This window comes from Cavia porcellus, unplaced genomic scaffold, assembly GCF_034190915.1.
Source record: "Cavia porcellus strain 051 isolate PalLab524CR breed Dunkin Hartley unplaced genomic scaffold, mCavPor4.1 scaffold_20, whole genome shotgun sequence".
Lineage (NCBI taxonomy): Eukaryota > Metazoa > Chordata > Mammalia > Rodentia > Caviidae > Cavia > Cavia porcellus.
In genome coordinates, this window is record NW_026947503.1 from 33,259,056 (window position 1) to 33,276,061 (window position 17,006).

Genomic DNA, 17,006 nt, shown 5'->3' on the forward strand with positions numbered 1-17,006 from the left:
ATCACCACAGAACACTTTTTGTGTGTAATTATGTTAGGTTTTCACTGCCATGTAACAAATTACCCTCAAACTTAATGGTTTAAAACAGCATACATTTATTATCTGTGGTGGATTAAAAACTGGTGGTCAACTTAACACCTGCTGAATTGAATCAGTGTGGTGCCAAGTGTGGATGACCCATCTGAGGAAAGCTGCCAGCATAAAAGGGAGACCTAGCAGGGAAGGGTAGCATTGTGGGTTTCCCCAAGTGTTGTTTGAAGCTGTTGGTTCTCCTGAAGAAGCTTGAGGAGCTTCTTCCCTAATATGAACTTGGCTGTTCTCATTATCAGAGGAGTTCAGGACCTTGTTGCTGAGGTTGCTGTGGTTCACTTTGGGGGAGCTTTGATCCTTACTTTGAGCATCACGTCCTGGCTCTGGAGGGGAAAATGTGTGCTGTACAATCTCCAGGACAAGCTTCTCACACTGGCTTCCTGATGTGAATTCGGCTGTTCTTATCACCAGAGGAGCTCGGGACCTCATTGTTGCTGAGGATGGCTGTGATACTTTTCAGGGGAACCCTGCTCCTAATTTTGAGTGTTGCTTCTTGGCTCCAGTATAGAATCCTCTACCTACTAGCACAGATCCTTCACCCTGCTGGCATAGACTTTCTAACTTCCACCACTGAGCTTTGGGTCTTCCCAGCACAGATCCATGAAACAGATTTCATGAGTCACTGCCATCTCTAGGCTTCCATTTGGAATCGTAGGGGGCATTGTCATGGCCTCTAGATCTTCAGCTAGACTCATGTAGGATATTGCTGTGGGATCCAGACTTTGGTTGGATTCTCTAGGTCTTTCATGTGTAGATTTCCTGCCCTTCTTGTATTTGACTCTGGGTGACCATCATAAAATACTACTATAAATTATGTATCCTGTATGTAATTGTTTTATCTTTGCTAACCCCTGACTACAACATTATCTCACAGTTTCTGTGGATCACAAAGTTTATTATTTCACAGTGTAGTTTAGGCTTGTGCCCTCTGCTTCAGGCTATATCACATGGCTGCCACCAAAATGCCAGCTTAAGGTAGGATGCAGATCAGTGGTATAGCACTTGCTTAGCCTTGGGTTCAATTGCCAGTAAAACACACACACACACACACACACACACACACACACACACACACACACACAGAGTGAGCTGAGCTGTTGGGCTCATCCAGGGCAATCCACTTCCAAAATCATTCAGTTGCTAGGAAACTTCAGATCCTGAGGGGTCACTGCACTGAGGCCACTCTTATTCCTTGCCTTATGGTCCTCTTCTCATGGACTCCTCATCAGGACAAGCATATAAGAACCAGAGTCCCAACAAGACAAAAGTCACAGCCTCTTATTACTTAATCATGTAAGTGAAATTCTATCACTTTGTTGTATTTTATTCACAGAAATAAATCACTGAGTCCAATCCACATACCAAGGGAAGAGATTACAGAGTGGTAGAAACTAAGATGTAAATATCATTAGCAGCCAGTTCTCAAGCACCTTACTACAGTGATTTAATAATAACCTGTCGGAGAAAATAATTTTAACTATCACTCACTTTTTTGGTTAAAGAATATAAGTTCAATTGTATGTCATTTCTTGGTTATAGTCCATAAGGTACATCCCAGCACTCAAAAATCAATTGAAGAGATATAATGAATCACAAACTGGCTTAGGGTTGAAATGACATGGATTCCTAACACTAAGAGGACTTCCAGAGTTCAGTGACAATGACAGCTCCTCATATGTTAGATCTCTGATCCCTGTGGTACGTAATCAGAGGATGGGTCATCATACATTTCAGCAAGTTTTTTGTACCAGGAGTCAAACTCAGGACCTCATGCTTACCAGGCAGGTGCTGTGCTGCTGAGCTGAATCTCTGGCCCTCATTATACATTTCACAGGGTGCACATTATTGTTTGTTTTTCTTTCTGTCCTAATGTTTGTCATGCTGCAAAATTAAATCCAGAGCCTCCAGCATTACAATAGGCAAGTACATCACAACTGGGCTACAGCACCATCCCAGGCTGAACATTCTAGCATTGCACATTGACCTAGATGACTTTCACCTAAAAACTCTGAATCAGTGAGTCTATGCCCAAGTATCTGGGGACAAATCCACTTTCTCTATCTTCCCTTGTTGGCAAAGTTCTTTCCTTACTTTTATGAGTTTATATTCCAGTTTCGCAGCTCTTCATTCAGATCCAGATTTCATTTATTGGACTTGGGCAAAGTTGGTGATGGAATCACAGGTAGCCCTGAGTCTTGTTCTGGTCAGTGAGATGTGAATGAATGGTTCTACAAGTAAAAGCTTTAGAAACTAGAGTTCACTATGTCACCTTTCTGTCTGCCATAATACTGGCAACATTCCAGATGGATGCCCAGAGGAAAGGTGGTATGGAACAGAGCTATATCCAACTTATGGTAGAGGTGAAATATAGGCATGAAATACTGTCAGCATGGCACTGGGACTGGGAGAGTTTGCCGCTTCAGTGAAACCTAGCCAATCCTGAATGATACAGATCCCAATATAAAAGTGCCTAAGAGGCTGGTCTTTTTATCTGCAGGGTGCAGAGGCATGCATGGGGCGTGAGCAAACAGGGAGCCATAGGGAATGAGCAGTTCCAGTACTCAGTGGAGAAACAAGTTGGGAGAGAGAAGCACAGCTCAGAGCTCAGCAGCAGGGACTCCAACATGTGCTCCTCTCCACACCTATCTCTGCTGCCTGCTCCTCAGCCAAGACAGCTACAGTGATGCTGGGGATGCTTTGTGTAGTTTTCTATGAACGTGTAGTTCAAATAGAGAAGGAAAGGGAGAAGATATGAATCTGTGTTGTAGGGAGAGAGAATTGTAACTGTTGCTGATACTGATTTATAGTTTACAAAGCACTTTCACATAATTGCCAGTTGATAAGAAGGCCTCTTAGTTGAATTCCATCCTCTCTTCTTCCTTTGCTTACACTGATTTTTCTGCTTGGCCATTCCTTTCTTTTCCCCCTCTTTTCTACCAATTCATGAGCAGCATTTCCTTTAGACCTGACTAAAAAATACAGCTCAATTCACCTACTATCTATTCAGATCTACTTTGGGTAAGCCATCATTCTAAGACTGGTGCAAATGCAGATTAGGTGGGACCCTATTTCTGAGACCTGTTGAACCAAGTGATAAGAGGAGAAAAGGATATTAATACATATAGAACACAGAGGACAGTAATATGAGCATGTTAGAGGTGCAAATGAATGTTTTGTAAGTTCAATGTTTTCCTTATTTGCATATTATGGAAAATCCCCACTCTCAACAGACGTCTTCTCTTACTTTGGACAAGCATGAACAGAGAACAATGTTTCTACACCCAGGTGACCCTACATTAAGTAGGATGTTTATTAAACTTTCAGGCTCACAGACAACTCTGGTCAACTGAGTTAGCACCCCCTGATGTTCCATTAATCCTGATATATATCACAAAATTCAATAGTTAATGTAAAAGCAAGTACTTAGACTTTAGAGACTGAGTAGTAGCTCTAGAATGGTTCTTTCCCCTTCTCTTTGAACCTTACTTTGCTTATCTGTGAAATGTGCAGAACTTCTTTTATAAGGGTACCCTCAGACTCCATCAAGATTATAGGTGCTCAGCATGTTCCTGGAAGAAAGTAAGTTTTAAAATGTCACTGTTACTCAGAGGAGGGAAAGATCATATCTAATTGAAGGATTAGAAATTCACAAATCTCTGGTGAAGGCTAGGTATTCCCATCAAGGCTTCAGTTTAGTCAGTGTGAAATAGGGTTTTAATTTGTGCTAGGTGTGATAGGAGCCAGACAGGCAGGGGAGGAGGTTGCATGAGTGGGTTGGAGTTGGTCCTTAATCAGAGTTACTAGTACTGCCTATCTGGAAGATGGCAAGTGAAGTAGGTTTGTGAACAATATAGGAATCCAAGCAGCCAAATTGATAAATTTGGAATTTTATTAGCTGAGCTCAGGACTACTCGCATACAGACCCTTGTTTCAAGGTTCCACTGAGTGGCCCCCGAACTGGAAAGTTACAGAGATTTTAAAACAGAAAACCCCAGAAGACATCCTGTTGGAAACGATTCAGCTAGAATATTACATTAATTTTTGGTTGACACTTGTATCCTGCTTCTTTGTTGAGCAGGTTAATTTTTTTCTTGTGGATGCAGCTCATTCTGCGTTTCTCAAGAGACTTGTACCCTGAGTAATTTCTCACTCTTCTGGGTCAAATACAGGGCACAAAATGGCATTAGTTATGCCAAGCTACAACAGTAAGGTGAGTGTACAGTATGGTTAGATTGCAATTTGATAGTGTAATGCTGAGGGCTAAAAAAAGGGGGCACGGTGAGAAGATAGATAAATTCTAGGAAATGGGACACATTTTTATTCAGGGAATAGGAAGAGGAAGCAGAGCTAGAGAGGAAAATTGAGAAAGTGGGACCAGAGAGCTGGAGAAACAAGTGTGTGTGTGGGGGGGGGGGAGATGAGCCTTAAAAAATTTAGATACCCAGGTCCCGTCCTGCACCAACGAATCCGAATTCCTGGGAGTGGGGCTCCCTCTTAGAACTCGCAACACTCCCCACGTGATTATCATTATCCAGGCACTGATGTTGAGTAGGGCATAGGTCATTCTTGCATTCCATTGGCAGGTCTTGAAAGGGTTGCACCTGACACTCGGGCTGCTGGGCCGGAGGTGCTCCCATTGAGCCATAGCCTTAGCTGTAATTTGTAACAAATTCCCTGACTCTTGAATTCTTGTCCACCCTCGATGGAGCATAGCCTGGGTGGAAGACCCGCGTGGCGAGGCAGGTGCCCAGGGCCGCGCACACCTGTGCCAGTTTGCGCCCGCAGTCCAGCAGAGGGCGCCGCTCCTCGCCGGCCCCGCCCCCGGCCCAGGACCCTGCGGCTGCGAGGGTGCCGAGGGCTCACAGGCAGCGGCGGTGGCGGTGGCGGTGGCGGTGGCGGCGACGCGCCGGTCTTCCCTCCCTGGCTCGCCCTCGCCGGGGCGCTCGCACGTCTTCCCCATACCTGAGCGGGGAGCGGCGCTCGGTGCGTGGCCTCTCCCCCTCCTGCAACTCCTGCTCGCCGCAGCTGCGCCGCCGCGGGAGTAAAGGTCGAGCCGGCCGCGGCGCCTCCAGGAAGCCGGCTGGGCAGGTCGGGGTGGCGGAGCCAGGGAGAGCGAGGGAGAACTCCGGAGCGGTCCAGGGAGAGGGCGCCGGGAGGGCCGGCCGCGGAGCGCGAGCCGCCGGAGCAGCGGGAGCCGGCGTCCCCGGCGGGCGGGCAGGCGCGAGGCCGGGCCATGTCGGTGAGCGAGCTCTACAGCCAGGTGAGTGCGGGCCGCGGCTCCGGGCGCGCAGGTGGGGCGCCGGCCGGGCGTCGGCCACCTTCTGGAGCGCCGGAGTGGGAGTGGCGGGGACCCTCGCCGGACTCCTCTCCCCGCCGTGTCCGGGGCCCTTAACTTCGGTGGCCGGGAAAGTTTGGCGGTTCCGGGAACCCCGCACGCTGACCGGCCGTCCTGCTCCGCGCCGCACCTTTGCGCGCCTGTCGCCCCTCTCCTCGCCGGCCTCGCCGTGTTTTCCGCGCTCAGCCTTAGCTACAGCCGAGTTCTCCGGCCCGCAGGTGCGTCTCTGCCAACTGGGAGCCGGGCCGGGGTCAGATCTCAGTGTGGCACCCGGCGAGTCGCCGCCGTCCTCGCTCGGGGCCCTGCCCAGGTGCCCGCAGCGCCGCCGAGGCTCCCTTCCCTCCGCCTGGAGACCCGGCTGACCCCGAACTTGGCTGGGGGCGGGGCTGGTGCGAGGGATGCGCGGCTGGAGAAGGGGTGTAAGCTGTGACGGAGGGGTGCTCGTGGGATCTCTGGAGAAGAGCATTCTTAGTTCGCTGGTGATGGGCAATTTGAGGCGACCCCCCCCCCCTTGGGTGGGTACCGACTGGGCATTTAGTTATTGCCAAGAGGGCCTAGGATAGCCTTGAGCTGGGCCGGAGTGCGTGGGTTTTCAGGGTGTCTTCAACATCAGAGTGGGCGCGCGGGGCTCGGGGTTCAGTGCTGGGAACAGGTGCGGCCGCGCGGGCACACCTGGGTTCCGCGGTAGGCGCCGGGGTTAGTTAGGAGCTGTCGCTGCTTCCCAGAGCGCCTACGCTGAGCCGGAGGGACCTTTGAGCCGCTGCCCGGTGTCCACTGTAAGTTTCAGATATCCCGATGCCTGGTCTTCCTGATCGACTTTTCTGGTCGCGAGGACGCGTTGCACAGTGCCTTGTGCACTCGCCTCCAGGCGGAAGGCTCGGTGCGTGCAGCGTGTGCGCGTTCTGTCCGGGGTGAGAGCGATTCCTGAGACGCCGGGCCTGGCCAACAGGTCTGGGCGGGGTGGGAAGAGCTACTTCCGCGTCCTCACCTGGCGATTGCTCGCCGCTGTCCAGCGCTTGGGGGAGCTCTTCTGCTTGGCGGGCTGCCAGCCCTTCTTTCGGGAATTTTTTAGTGTCCCTTTTTCTCGGAGAGGAACTGGACCAGCAAGGGTTGACGTTCATCCAGTGGTCCAGGAGGCTGTCATCTGGTTGGGTACAACGTCAGCTACTTCAGAGACCACTTTTGGACCCACCAGGCAACTCCCTTTACCCCTTAACTGTCACCAAGGGTCAGGACTTTGCCAGAGAAGTGGAGAAGGTGCCCTCCACGTAGTGAACTCAGGCAAGGCTGAGTGGGAAAGCACGCTTCCTCTGTTACCTGTGGCAGTGCAGGGAGCGGCTCTCAAAGCCCCCTCTTGCAGTTTGTTCCCAGAATCAGATTATCAGGAACTGGAGAAGGAGGCTGGAAACCAGTGAATGAAGGAGGAAAAAAACCTGAACCCGAGTGCTGAGAGCGGGAGCTGTGTTCAGTCAAAGTGCTTGGAGTTGCAACCTGCAACCCAGAGTAAAACGAGTGACCTGACATAAGCTTGGTGTATTATACATGAAGTCCTGTAGGAGACATTATTTAGTTGTCATATATTGTATGAAGCTAACGGACTATTTATTGAATGCATCTTTTTGGAGCTGTAGGTTTTGAAAAACCCACTTACTCTGGATTGCTTTTAAAGACAATACTTTCAGGGAGAAACACTCAATTTGCTTTTTAGTTAGGAACAAAATGCATAGTAACTACTAGGAATGATGGGTTAGTGGGAGTCTGAACTCAAGGAATTTCAGCATAGTTTTTCTTAAGTTTTGGTAACATTAAACTGGTATCAGCAGGAAGAGGTCTTAGAAGGCTACTGAACACACTGAAAAGTAACTTCTTTGGTTTGGAACAATTAAACCAAAGTGAACGTTAGAGTTCCTCCCTATGGCTGTGGAATGTACCTTGCCCCCTTTAGGGGTTTCTAGTACTTAATCATTTTTCAGCCTTCCAGTCAAATGTTGAGGATTTTTTGTTTGTTTGTTTTTTGATTGTGCTTCCAAGCATTAAGTTCCAGGCTTGTGTTTTAAACAGTTGTTATTCTTTCCAGCAGAGTTAAGCACACTTACACTCTACTTTGAGAAGGAGTACTGTTGTTTCCTAACCATTATGGCCCCATTTGCCAGGCTGGATTATCAATATGCAAATGATTCATAAATTATACAGAGAAATTGTGCCTGCTGCCCAGATTCACCTTGTTTGTTGGAGATGTTTTGTTCATTTTAGTGTAATCCTGAAACAATGTTCCTTTATTTTTAAGCTGGTAGGGAGGTGTTCTAATGTGATGAACATGGGGTCCATGCATGTACTTTAATATATTATACATGAAGGAAATCATCCATTTTGCCAGCAAAATTTGTAAGTGCTTGGGGAACTGAAATTTCAAAGCTTTTTATTGATCATACCTTTTGCTTTAGGGATGTATTTGGATGATATTAAAATATGAAACATTTAAGTATACAGACTATATTAGCCTGTGAGTATTAAATTGTTCCAGGTAAGAGGTTACTATATTAGTGTCTTCTTAGTTACCCAAGAAAAGATATGTTCTCTAGTTTACTGTTTTCTTGATGTCCTTCATTTCCTGTTTTTAATTGCAGGCTCATGTTGACTTTTCGCGCGGGGGGGGGGGGCACTGATTTTTGTCACTGGCAAAAGGCAGGCACATCCCATTAATAAAGAGACTCCTGTTTTCAGAAGACGTAGTGTCTCAGCTTAGAGAAATTATTTTCTTTGTGGTGAGAACAGACAAAGAAAATCGGAGTCCGTGCCAGACACTTTCAGGGTGATGTCAAGATGAGTTGGCCCCATTCATTCTCGTAGAAAGGTGGGGCTCAGGTACGCCTTGCTGTCACGAGCAGTGTATATGTGGCAAGTGTTAGTGCTTGGCTTCCAACCCTCCAGAAAACACAGTGTAGGCTTGATTTGTACAGGTCCTGGAACGAAGCCAAAGCATGTGCTAATAATTTGATTAAAGTGTTTTCAGAGCATGAATAGCCTGATTTTTTAAAATATAAAATATATAATCTCTCTCAGGTTGAATAATGTAACCTCAGAGGCTTATTCTGGATGAAAAATTTAAATATTACTATTTCAACTACTGACATTTAGTATGCTACTTTGATTCTTGACAGCAGCAGTTGGGAAGTCATCAGACTGAAAACAGTGATTTCATATAATCCTTTTTTCTGCTTGGCTTTTAACTGATAGGTAGTGTCTGGTGTCCAAGCAGTAGTGTTCAGGTGTGTGTGTGTGTGTGTCTGTGGGTCAAACCCCAGGCCTTGCACATACATACTAGATAAGCACTCTCTACTGAGCTACTCCCCTCCTACCCACACCCTCACCCTCACTACAGTCCTCACAGTAGAATTTTGAGTGCTGCTAAAGAGGTTACTGTTGGGCACATCCTGTATATAGCAGGTTTGAACAGAGGCCTTTATTTGGGTACCAATCCTTTGAAAAACAGAAGCCCTGTAAAATTAGGTGTCCTTTAATTTTTTCCTTACTCATGACTCAGATAAGTAGGTTTTTCCCAAGTATCAGTCTCTAAGGCAGCAAGAGCCAACTTTTTCCTCTCTATCTACCCTTACCATTGGAGAGAATAATGATTCAGTCTTTGACTTTGGCTCCTGAGTGACGCTGATTGTTTGGAAAGGTTGTAGTAGTGTTAACTCTTTGGAGGATACAGCTAATCTGAGAAGTACAAAGTCTTCTAACTGTATTAAGAGGGAACAGCTGCCCTGTGATCTCCACATGGTTAAACACATGGGAAGACTTGCCAAGCCATGGCAGTGGGTACTGTTACTGTTGCTTCATCTCCCCTCTCCATCTCTCCTCTCATGCTGCCTTGGCGATTGCTGTCAGTAGCCAGCTCCCATGCCACTTTGTCAGTAGTCAGTACTTCCCATCTTTGCCTTTGCACATGGAGCCTGGGAGTTTACATCCTCTGCAAAGGGAGAAGTCCATAAACAATCAGAGTATTAAAAAGTATCAGCTTCCTGTCCCCCAGCCTTGGGAATGAGACAGATCTAAAACATGATCTGCAATCTCCGCAATTCTTCTGCAGGGCTGAGCCAGAGTTACTTTGCTTTGATTCTTCATTACACTCTTGCTTGGCTTTTTTCCTTGTCCCACTTCCCAGCTTCCCTACTGGCCTTTCCTTAAGAACACTGCCTAACAAATCTTTTGGGCAGGAGTCTTCATCTCAGAATCTAACTCTTTCTCTGAGTAATTAACCCATTACTCATAGTGGCTTGATGGAGCATGTGTTAAGCAACTCAAGGGTTTTGGCACCTGTAGGGTCCCAGGCAAGCCCAGAGCAGTGTCCTACCCCTCCCCGCTTTCTTCCTGGCTTCACTGCCTTGTGTATGCCTAGCTCTGCTTCCTTTTCCTTTCTGCTCCCTTTTCTCGATTGGCCTGTAAGCCTAGTGAGCCTTTGCTGCTGGCTCACCTAGTGAGCTTACTGGTGGCAATCTTCAGAATTTCCACATTCTGGGGCTGGGGATTTAGCTCAGCGGCATAAGCACCTGCCTTGCAAGCAGGTGGTCGTGAGTTCGATCCCTGGTACCGGTAAAAAGGAAAAAGACAAAAAAAAAAAAAGAATTTCCACATTCTCATGAAGCTGTTCCCCACTTACCCATGGCATATGTGACTGCCTGCACCTGGGGTCACGTGGTAGACTGTTGCCCTGTCTTCTTTTGGTAGCTTATGTGATGTTTTCTACCTGCTTAGGCTACATGAAGAACAGAAGTGAGTAGCAACATTTTTGAGGAGTCTCCAGTATGTTTAGGGGTGAAACTTAAATATACAGAGTTAACTAACAATATAGGGCGATCCATGTGTCACGAGAGGTGCAGATGCAGGCATCATAGGCCCTTTACGGAAGTGTTGGTCATAGGGATTATAATAGGGGAAGAGCTTCCTTTAGAGCCATGGGGCATGATTGGATCTTGAAGAATAAGGTTTGAATACATGAGGCAGGGAAGAGGATGCTGTCAGAAAGATTTGATAGGGAAATAGGGAAAGTCAGTTTAAGCATACAAGCAGGAATGATCTAAGTGTATTTAGGGATAATTATAGCACTATTTTTAAAACTCTTTATTTAGAAATAATTTCATGCTTATAGAAATGTTGTAAAAAAATAAAAATTCCTGGGCATATTTTCCTCACATTCCCCTAATGTTAACACTTTATATGACCAAAATGAAGTTATCAAAACTAGGAAATCAGTGTTAGTATACTATTAACTAGTCTACAGTCTTTACTGGAATATCATGTATTTTTTCCATTAATACCTTTTCTTAGGCCAAAATCTCATTTAGGATCCCACAATGCTTTTAGTACACAGCATTTAATCTTTTCCTATTGGTGACAATTTCTTCTTTTTTCCTTATCTTTCATGATAATGGCCCTTTAAGATTATTGGTCACTCATTTTGTAGAATGACTCTCAACTTAGGCTTGTGTGATGTTTTCTCATACTTAGATGGAAGTCGTGAAGTTTTGTTAAGAACCTATGAGAGCTAGGGCATGGTAGTTACATGCTTGTAATTCCAGCTACTCTGGAGACTAAGGCAGGAGGATTGCAAGTTCGAGGCCAGCCTGGGCAATTTAGTGAGACCCTGTCTGGAAATGAAAAGGGCTGGGGATTTCGCTCAGTGAGAAGCCTGGAAATGCAGTTGTCTTCTAGCATCATATTAATAAGGGTCAATTTAAGCATACCTTGATATGGGTAATCTTGGCCTTTGCAGTTATGATCTTGGTGGAAACGTCCCTGGATATTGTGGTTAAAGGCTCTCTGTTGTGACACTTTGGAGCAGATACTTTCTGTGTTTTGATTTCTTCATCTGAAAATTTGGGGATGCTACCTGTATCATGGGAAGGTTATTGGAAGGTTATGTGATCTGTTCCACATACTGTGTCTAGAACACTGTGTGGTTTTGGCACTTGTTCATAGCTTGCTTCCTCTGCCAGTTACAGTACTGGGTGGCAGTCACTGTCATGGGGCCTGAGGTCTTTTCTCTCAATATTGCTCAGTAAGGCTGCATGGGCATGGATCATAGCGGGACTTGGTGAGTGACATAGTGAAGCCAGAGCTTTAAGCAACCAAGGAGTGGGAGGAAAGGTTCCTCCCTCCTGCCCACCACCCCTTGAGAAGAAGCAAAAGCAAGTTGAAAGAAGTTTTAAACTGTGCATTCTGGTCTTTTATTATAGCTTTCAAGGAAAATTAAAAAGCATTTTTCATAATGTTCCTTTTCCCCCCTCTGAATAGGAATGATTATTGAAACAATTCATACAATGTGGGAAAGATAAGGTTCCTTTGTGCCAGTCTCAGAAACAGCTATTATGTGTATTCTTTGGTTCTGTGATGTCCAATAGAGAAACCCCCTATTGGCTTTTGAGCACTAGAAGAGGAGGCTGGAGCAAATTGGGAAGTAAGTATAGAATGTACCCCAGATTTCTAAGACTTAGAAAAATGATGTAAAGTATCTCATTCATACTTTTAAAATATTAGTTATATGAATAATTTTATTGGGCTTTCCAAGTTCATTAGAAAATGTAATGTTCTATGTGTGGCTCATATCATACTTTTTAAAATATAGTGCCAGAACTAAAATTGGCCTGGTATGAGTTAGGCCAACACTTTGTCTCTGAGCCACACCCTCAGCCTTGCATTTTATTTCTGCTGGGCACAGCTGCTTTAGATTTGTGTACAGTATATATTCAAAAAATATATGGGATCAGTCAGGCGTGGTGGCACATGACTCTGATCCTAGCACTATGAGAGGCTGAGCAGAAGGTTCATTACTTGTAACTTTTCTTCCCCCTGTTTATATTTATAGAGATGGCAAAGCATAGGAAGAGAATATTTGGTTTAATATATATATTTTTTATAATGCTGGGGACTGAACACAGCTTGTGGATGTTAGATAAACACTCTACCACAGAACTATATCTCCAGCCATTTTTAAATTTTTATATTGAGACAGAGTCTTTGTAAGTCACTAGGTTGCCTAAATTGGCTTTGAACTTGCAGTTTCCTGCCTCAGCCTCCAGAGTAGCTGGAATTATCATGTGCACTGTGGCATTCAGCAACAATATTTTGAATAAGGTACTCAAGGACATAAGTCCTTTCTAATTTACTTTATCTGCAGTCATCCCCCCCCCCCATTCATGTTTTTGAATTCTAAAGTCAAAAATCCCCTGGTATGAGAACTGTTACTGAGAGGTTTTTGTGCCAGGTCATTTCTTTGCACCATTTATTAGCTCATTAAACACCTCAGTGAATGAGGTAGCCACTCCTGTCATCTCCATTTCCAAGTGCAGGACCTCTGGCTTACATTATGCACCCAAATCTAACTGGTTTCTGCTCATCTGTTCTACTTTTTATGAAGTCTCTGTCCCTTTGATGGTGCGTCTGGAACATATGTGCATCAAAGAGCCCCTAGCATCATAGCGCTTTTCTCTAGTGCTGTTTCCCTCACCTCCCCAGTATCAGAAAAGAAAACCCTGCTTGATCAGAGCGGGAGAGAAAGGATAGGTAGAAAGGATAGATGATCTAGTCCTGCAGGTACTTGTTCTGGGGATTTTTTGCTTTGCCTCCCCCCCCCCCGGTCAGTACTACACCTAGCCCCTTGGATACCCTGGTGCTTAAAACTATATCCCAAATGGAGATGCAACTCCTGCTCTTGGTCTATAAGGCTATTTCAAACAGCATAGGTGAAATGAAAAGAGCATAAAGTTATCCTTAAGTCTCACCGCTGCAGGGCTTAGTCCACTTTCCTTGCCTCCATTTCCTCCTTAAAACCCAATTGTGAAGAGTATCTTCCTCCCATACTTGATGTTACATGTTGCTTTCTTTTGGGGCTATGACTAGTGAACCAAGTATGAGTCTCTTCTAGGAGCCTTCTGCCCTCTTAGCCAGAGGTCTTCACACTTATGCATGTGCTCTGAGTGGGCAGGCATTCAGTGCATCCTCCTCACTGTGTTTTCTGCTTTGGCCATCACAGACAAGGCCTCTCCCTTGGCAGCTGAGGAGAGAGTCTCCTCCTCACTGTGTTTTCTGCTTTGGCCATCACAGACAAGGCCTCTCCCTTGGCAGCTGAGGAGAGAGTCTTACCAGAACCATTCCATGACCCAGAGCATTCCTTTTACATAGCTTTAGGAGCTCATCAGGGGATTTGTCAAAGCTGCTCAGATCCTCCAATCAAGGACATTCTAAGGATATTTTAAGTTTGACAAAAGGAGAAGTCCTTAAGTTGTCTGGACCTGGACATGGATGTGTGCTGTTGATACCTTGTTAATTTACCTGTGAGGATGAGCAAAATTACCTGTATGAGTTCCAGATTCACGGCTCATAATTCCCCTCTTAAAATGTGCTCACTGGCTCATAAATTGCTGCTTTTATGCATCTTCCTTGTGATCACTTGAACTCCTGGGTTCAGGGATCTGAGTAGCTGGTGCTACAGACATGCTGAACTGTGACATGCTTACTGCTCTTCTTTAAACAGTTTTAATAGTGACATGACCCTGTAGCTTTTCTTACCTTTGCTGATGTTTGGGGAGGAATGAAGACACCTGAAAAGTGGATTTTTCCCAGAGTTTTTGCCATTGTGAAACTGAAGTGTACCATGACATGAAACCCTAAGAGGAATAACATCCAGAGGTTTTCTATACATTTAAGAGACTTCCAGCCATGCACGGTGACACATGCATATAATCTCAGCCTCTTGGAAGGCTGAGGTAGGAACATAACAAGTCCTAGCCCAACATGGGCAATTTAGTAAGAACTTGTTCCAAAATAAAAGTAAATTAAAGGGGGTGGGGATGTAGCTCAGTACTAAGGCCTTTGGTTCAGTCCTTAGTACCACAAAACAAAAAACTTGTTGTGTCTTTAGCATTAAGAAGTTTAGGTCTCTTGGTTTGGAGACAAACCTTCATATTGTGGTCTGAATCGTGGAGAAGGTGAGAGGGGAAATTATTTTAACCTTTACATTGTACTGTATTTAACTATCTTACATTGAGTGCTATGGCCATTTGCTCTAGGCTAATTCAAGTTTTTCCTTATTGCCCACCCAGACCCCAGGACAATCTCACCATATGCTATATTCATAGAACATACCACCTCATTTCCGATGGTACTCAATGTGTCATTGGTGATGGTGCTTTGGGGATTAATATGTACAATATATCTTTATAAGTTTCTAAACAAAATGAACTGTATTATTGAAGAGTATGTACACGATACAACTATAAGGAAAAACTAAGGAATAAGAGGAAAGGAAACTAGAATAATTTGAAATGAGGGTGGCAGGGGAACAGGACTGGGACCAGTAGTACTAGGTCTACTAATTTGGATAGTGAGCTCATAGATATTTATTACTATGCACCATCAGTTACTCAAATATCAAAAAAAGGTGGTACTGCTGAAAACAGAATGAGTCACTGAGCCAAATTAAAAGTTACAAATCTAAATAGGTTTGAGATCACGGGTAATTTTGGAGTCTCTGTTTCTTTTTCTTTTATGCATGCAATTGCTGGCTGAACATACATTTGAAAAATTGCTCTTACTGAAAACAAAGGTTGAATCTTATGCTCCGGATCCACACCATTCTCAAGATGGGATTTGGTATACCAGAAGCACTCAACAAATGTTAGAATCAGCTTAAATTCTACCTGGACTTCTCTCCTCCCATTTCCAAGCCATGGATCTTCTTCAACAGCAACCGCCTTTAGTGTGGTATTGCCTTCTCTTGTGATTTTTGGCAAGTCTGTTGGCTTAGATAATCAGTGTAAAGTCCATTTGTTTCCTCTGGTGCTTGCCTAGACCTATGGAATGAGGAGTCCATGTCAGGAGATGGTTAAATGTTGTTTTTCAGTTTTTGGTTACATTGGCTCAAGGCTTAGCACAAGATATGAGTGGGGAGCAACAGCTAAGCAACGCTGATGAATGTGAAAGCTGATAAGATAGGCTTGTTTTTGACTATCCCAATATTATCTGTAATTTCGGCTATGTGTATATATCTGCCCTTACCTGTTAAAAGGCAGTCTCTTTTTATTCCTCCAGATAACTCACAAGGCCTTATGAGCAATCTCATAGAGACCCCTGGATACTTGTAAAATGCAGAGGAGGGCAAATGTGACTCTCCATCCCTCCTCTGAGATTGAGCAGAGCAGATAGTTTTCAAAAGTGATAGCAAGTGAATCAGGGAAGAAAAACTAGATCCATTTAATTTGTCTTATCTCCTTTAGGAAAGAAGATAATATTCATCATAGATTAATCGGATCTGAAGATTCTGGTCATCTTTATATTTCTCATTCAGGCAACATATACAAAGCACTTTGTGACTGCCTGGGTGAATGCTGAGACCCGTATGTGGTATGGGGAGGAAAAGATTCATCTGTACACGGTAGTCTTGTGTTTCAGTGGTTCATGTGTTGTATGAATAGACATTAGAGTGATACTAGCACACTGAAAAGAGATAAATTGTTTTACTTCACTCATCAGATTTAATCACATTCTTAACTTGCATTTACTCCCTAAGGAGGGCTAATGTTTATTTGTAAAATAAGGAAAATTAATGTCTCCTCAGCCAGAAACTAATATTTCTTTGCTGTTAAGGTGGTTGATTGTTTTTTTTTTTTTTTTTTTTTTTTTTTTTTTTGGTCTTTTTGAGACAGAGTCTCACTATGCTGTTCAGGCTGGCCTAGTCAAATGTTTGGGGAGAAAAAAACTGGTCAGATGAGCTATAGACTTATTGACTTAACTGGTATTAAAAATAATGTGTGACTTCCAGATATGGATGCCAGGATTGTGTGGTTGTTTATTAGTTATTGTCCTCTGGAGTGAATTGAGCTTTGAATGTTCTCAGTGATCAGTAAAAATGCAGGAGTGCCTTTGAAGCTGTCAGGCAAAAACTCCTTCAGATTTAGCAGTTTTGGTCTGTTTGGTTAAAAATTTAACAGTCACAGAATTTTGTCAAATTGATTTACAATTCACTTAAATTATATATATGTTAATACAATTAACACATGGACACATAATTATCTCAATGTAATGGCAAGTATAATAGCATTAATATCTATTGATTTAAAATTAAATTTGAAAGCCTATTCTGCCTAATTTTCTAAAACGCTCTTTTGAAAATGGATGGAAGGATGCACTTTGTATTTGCTTCCTGCTGTGTCAGACAGGATGTTAAGTACTAAACATACGTGAAGGTAAGAGAAGAGAGCACTGGAATATGTTCAGCCTTAAATGAAATTGACAGAGTGTGACATAAATGAATCTTGAGGCCATTTTACTAAGTGAAATAAGCCAATAACAAAGAAATACATGTTTGTGATTCCACACAATGTATAAGGTATCTACAATAGTCAAATTCATGAAGATAAACTACAAGGGGGTTGCTGGGAGGATAATAGGTGTTCTTGCTTTTTGTTTTTCTTTTTTGAGGTTCAGGATTTGTTTTACTAAATAAAAATGAAGTTTTGGATATAGATACTGGTTGCACAATAGGGCGAATGCTACTGAACTGTACATTTAAAAATGGTTA

At 44.0% G+C, this 17,006-nt stretch overlaps 1 protein-coding gene across 2 annotated transcripts in view; it reads left to right on the top strand.

Moving 5' to 3' along the window:
- The first annotated feature begins 5,121 nt into the window (after positions 1-5,121).
- Myo5b (myosin VB) overlaps positions 5,122-17,006 on the top strand; it is a 359,763-nt gene continuing 347,878 nt past the window's right edge. For both annotated transcript variants that reach the window (XM_063231700.1, XM_063231701.1), the window contains exon 1: positions 5,122-5,350. In XM_063231700.1, the coding sequence (XP_063087770.1) occupies positions 5,324-5,350 (27 nt within the window). In that variant the 5' untranslated portion in view covers positions 5,122-5,323. The remainder of the gene's footprint in view (positions 5,351-17,006) is intronic.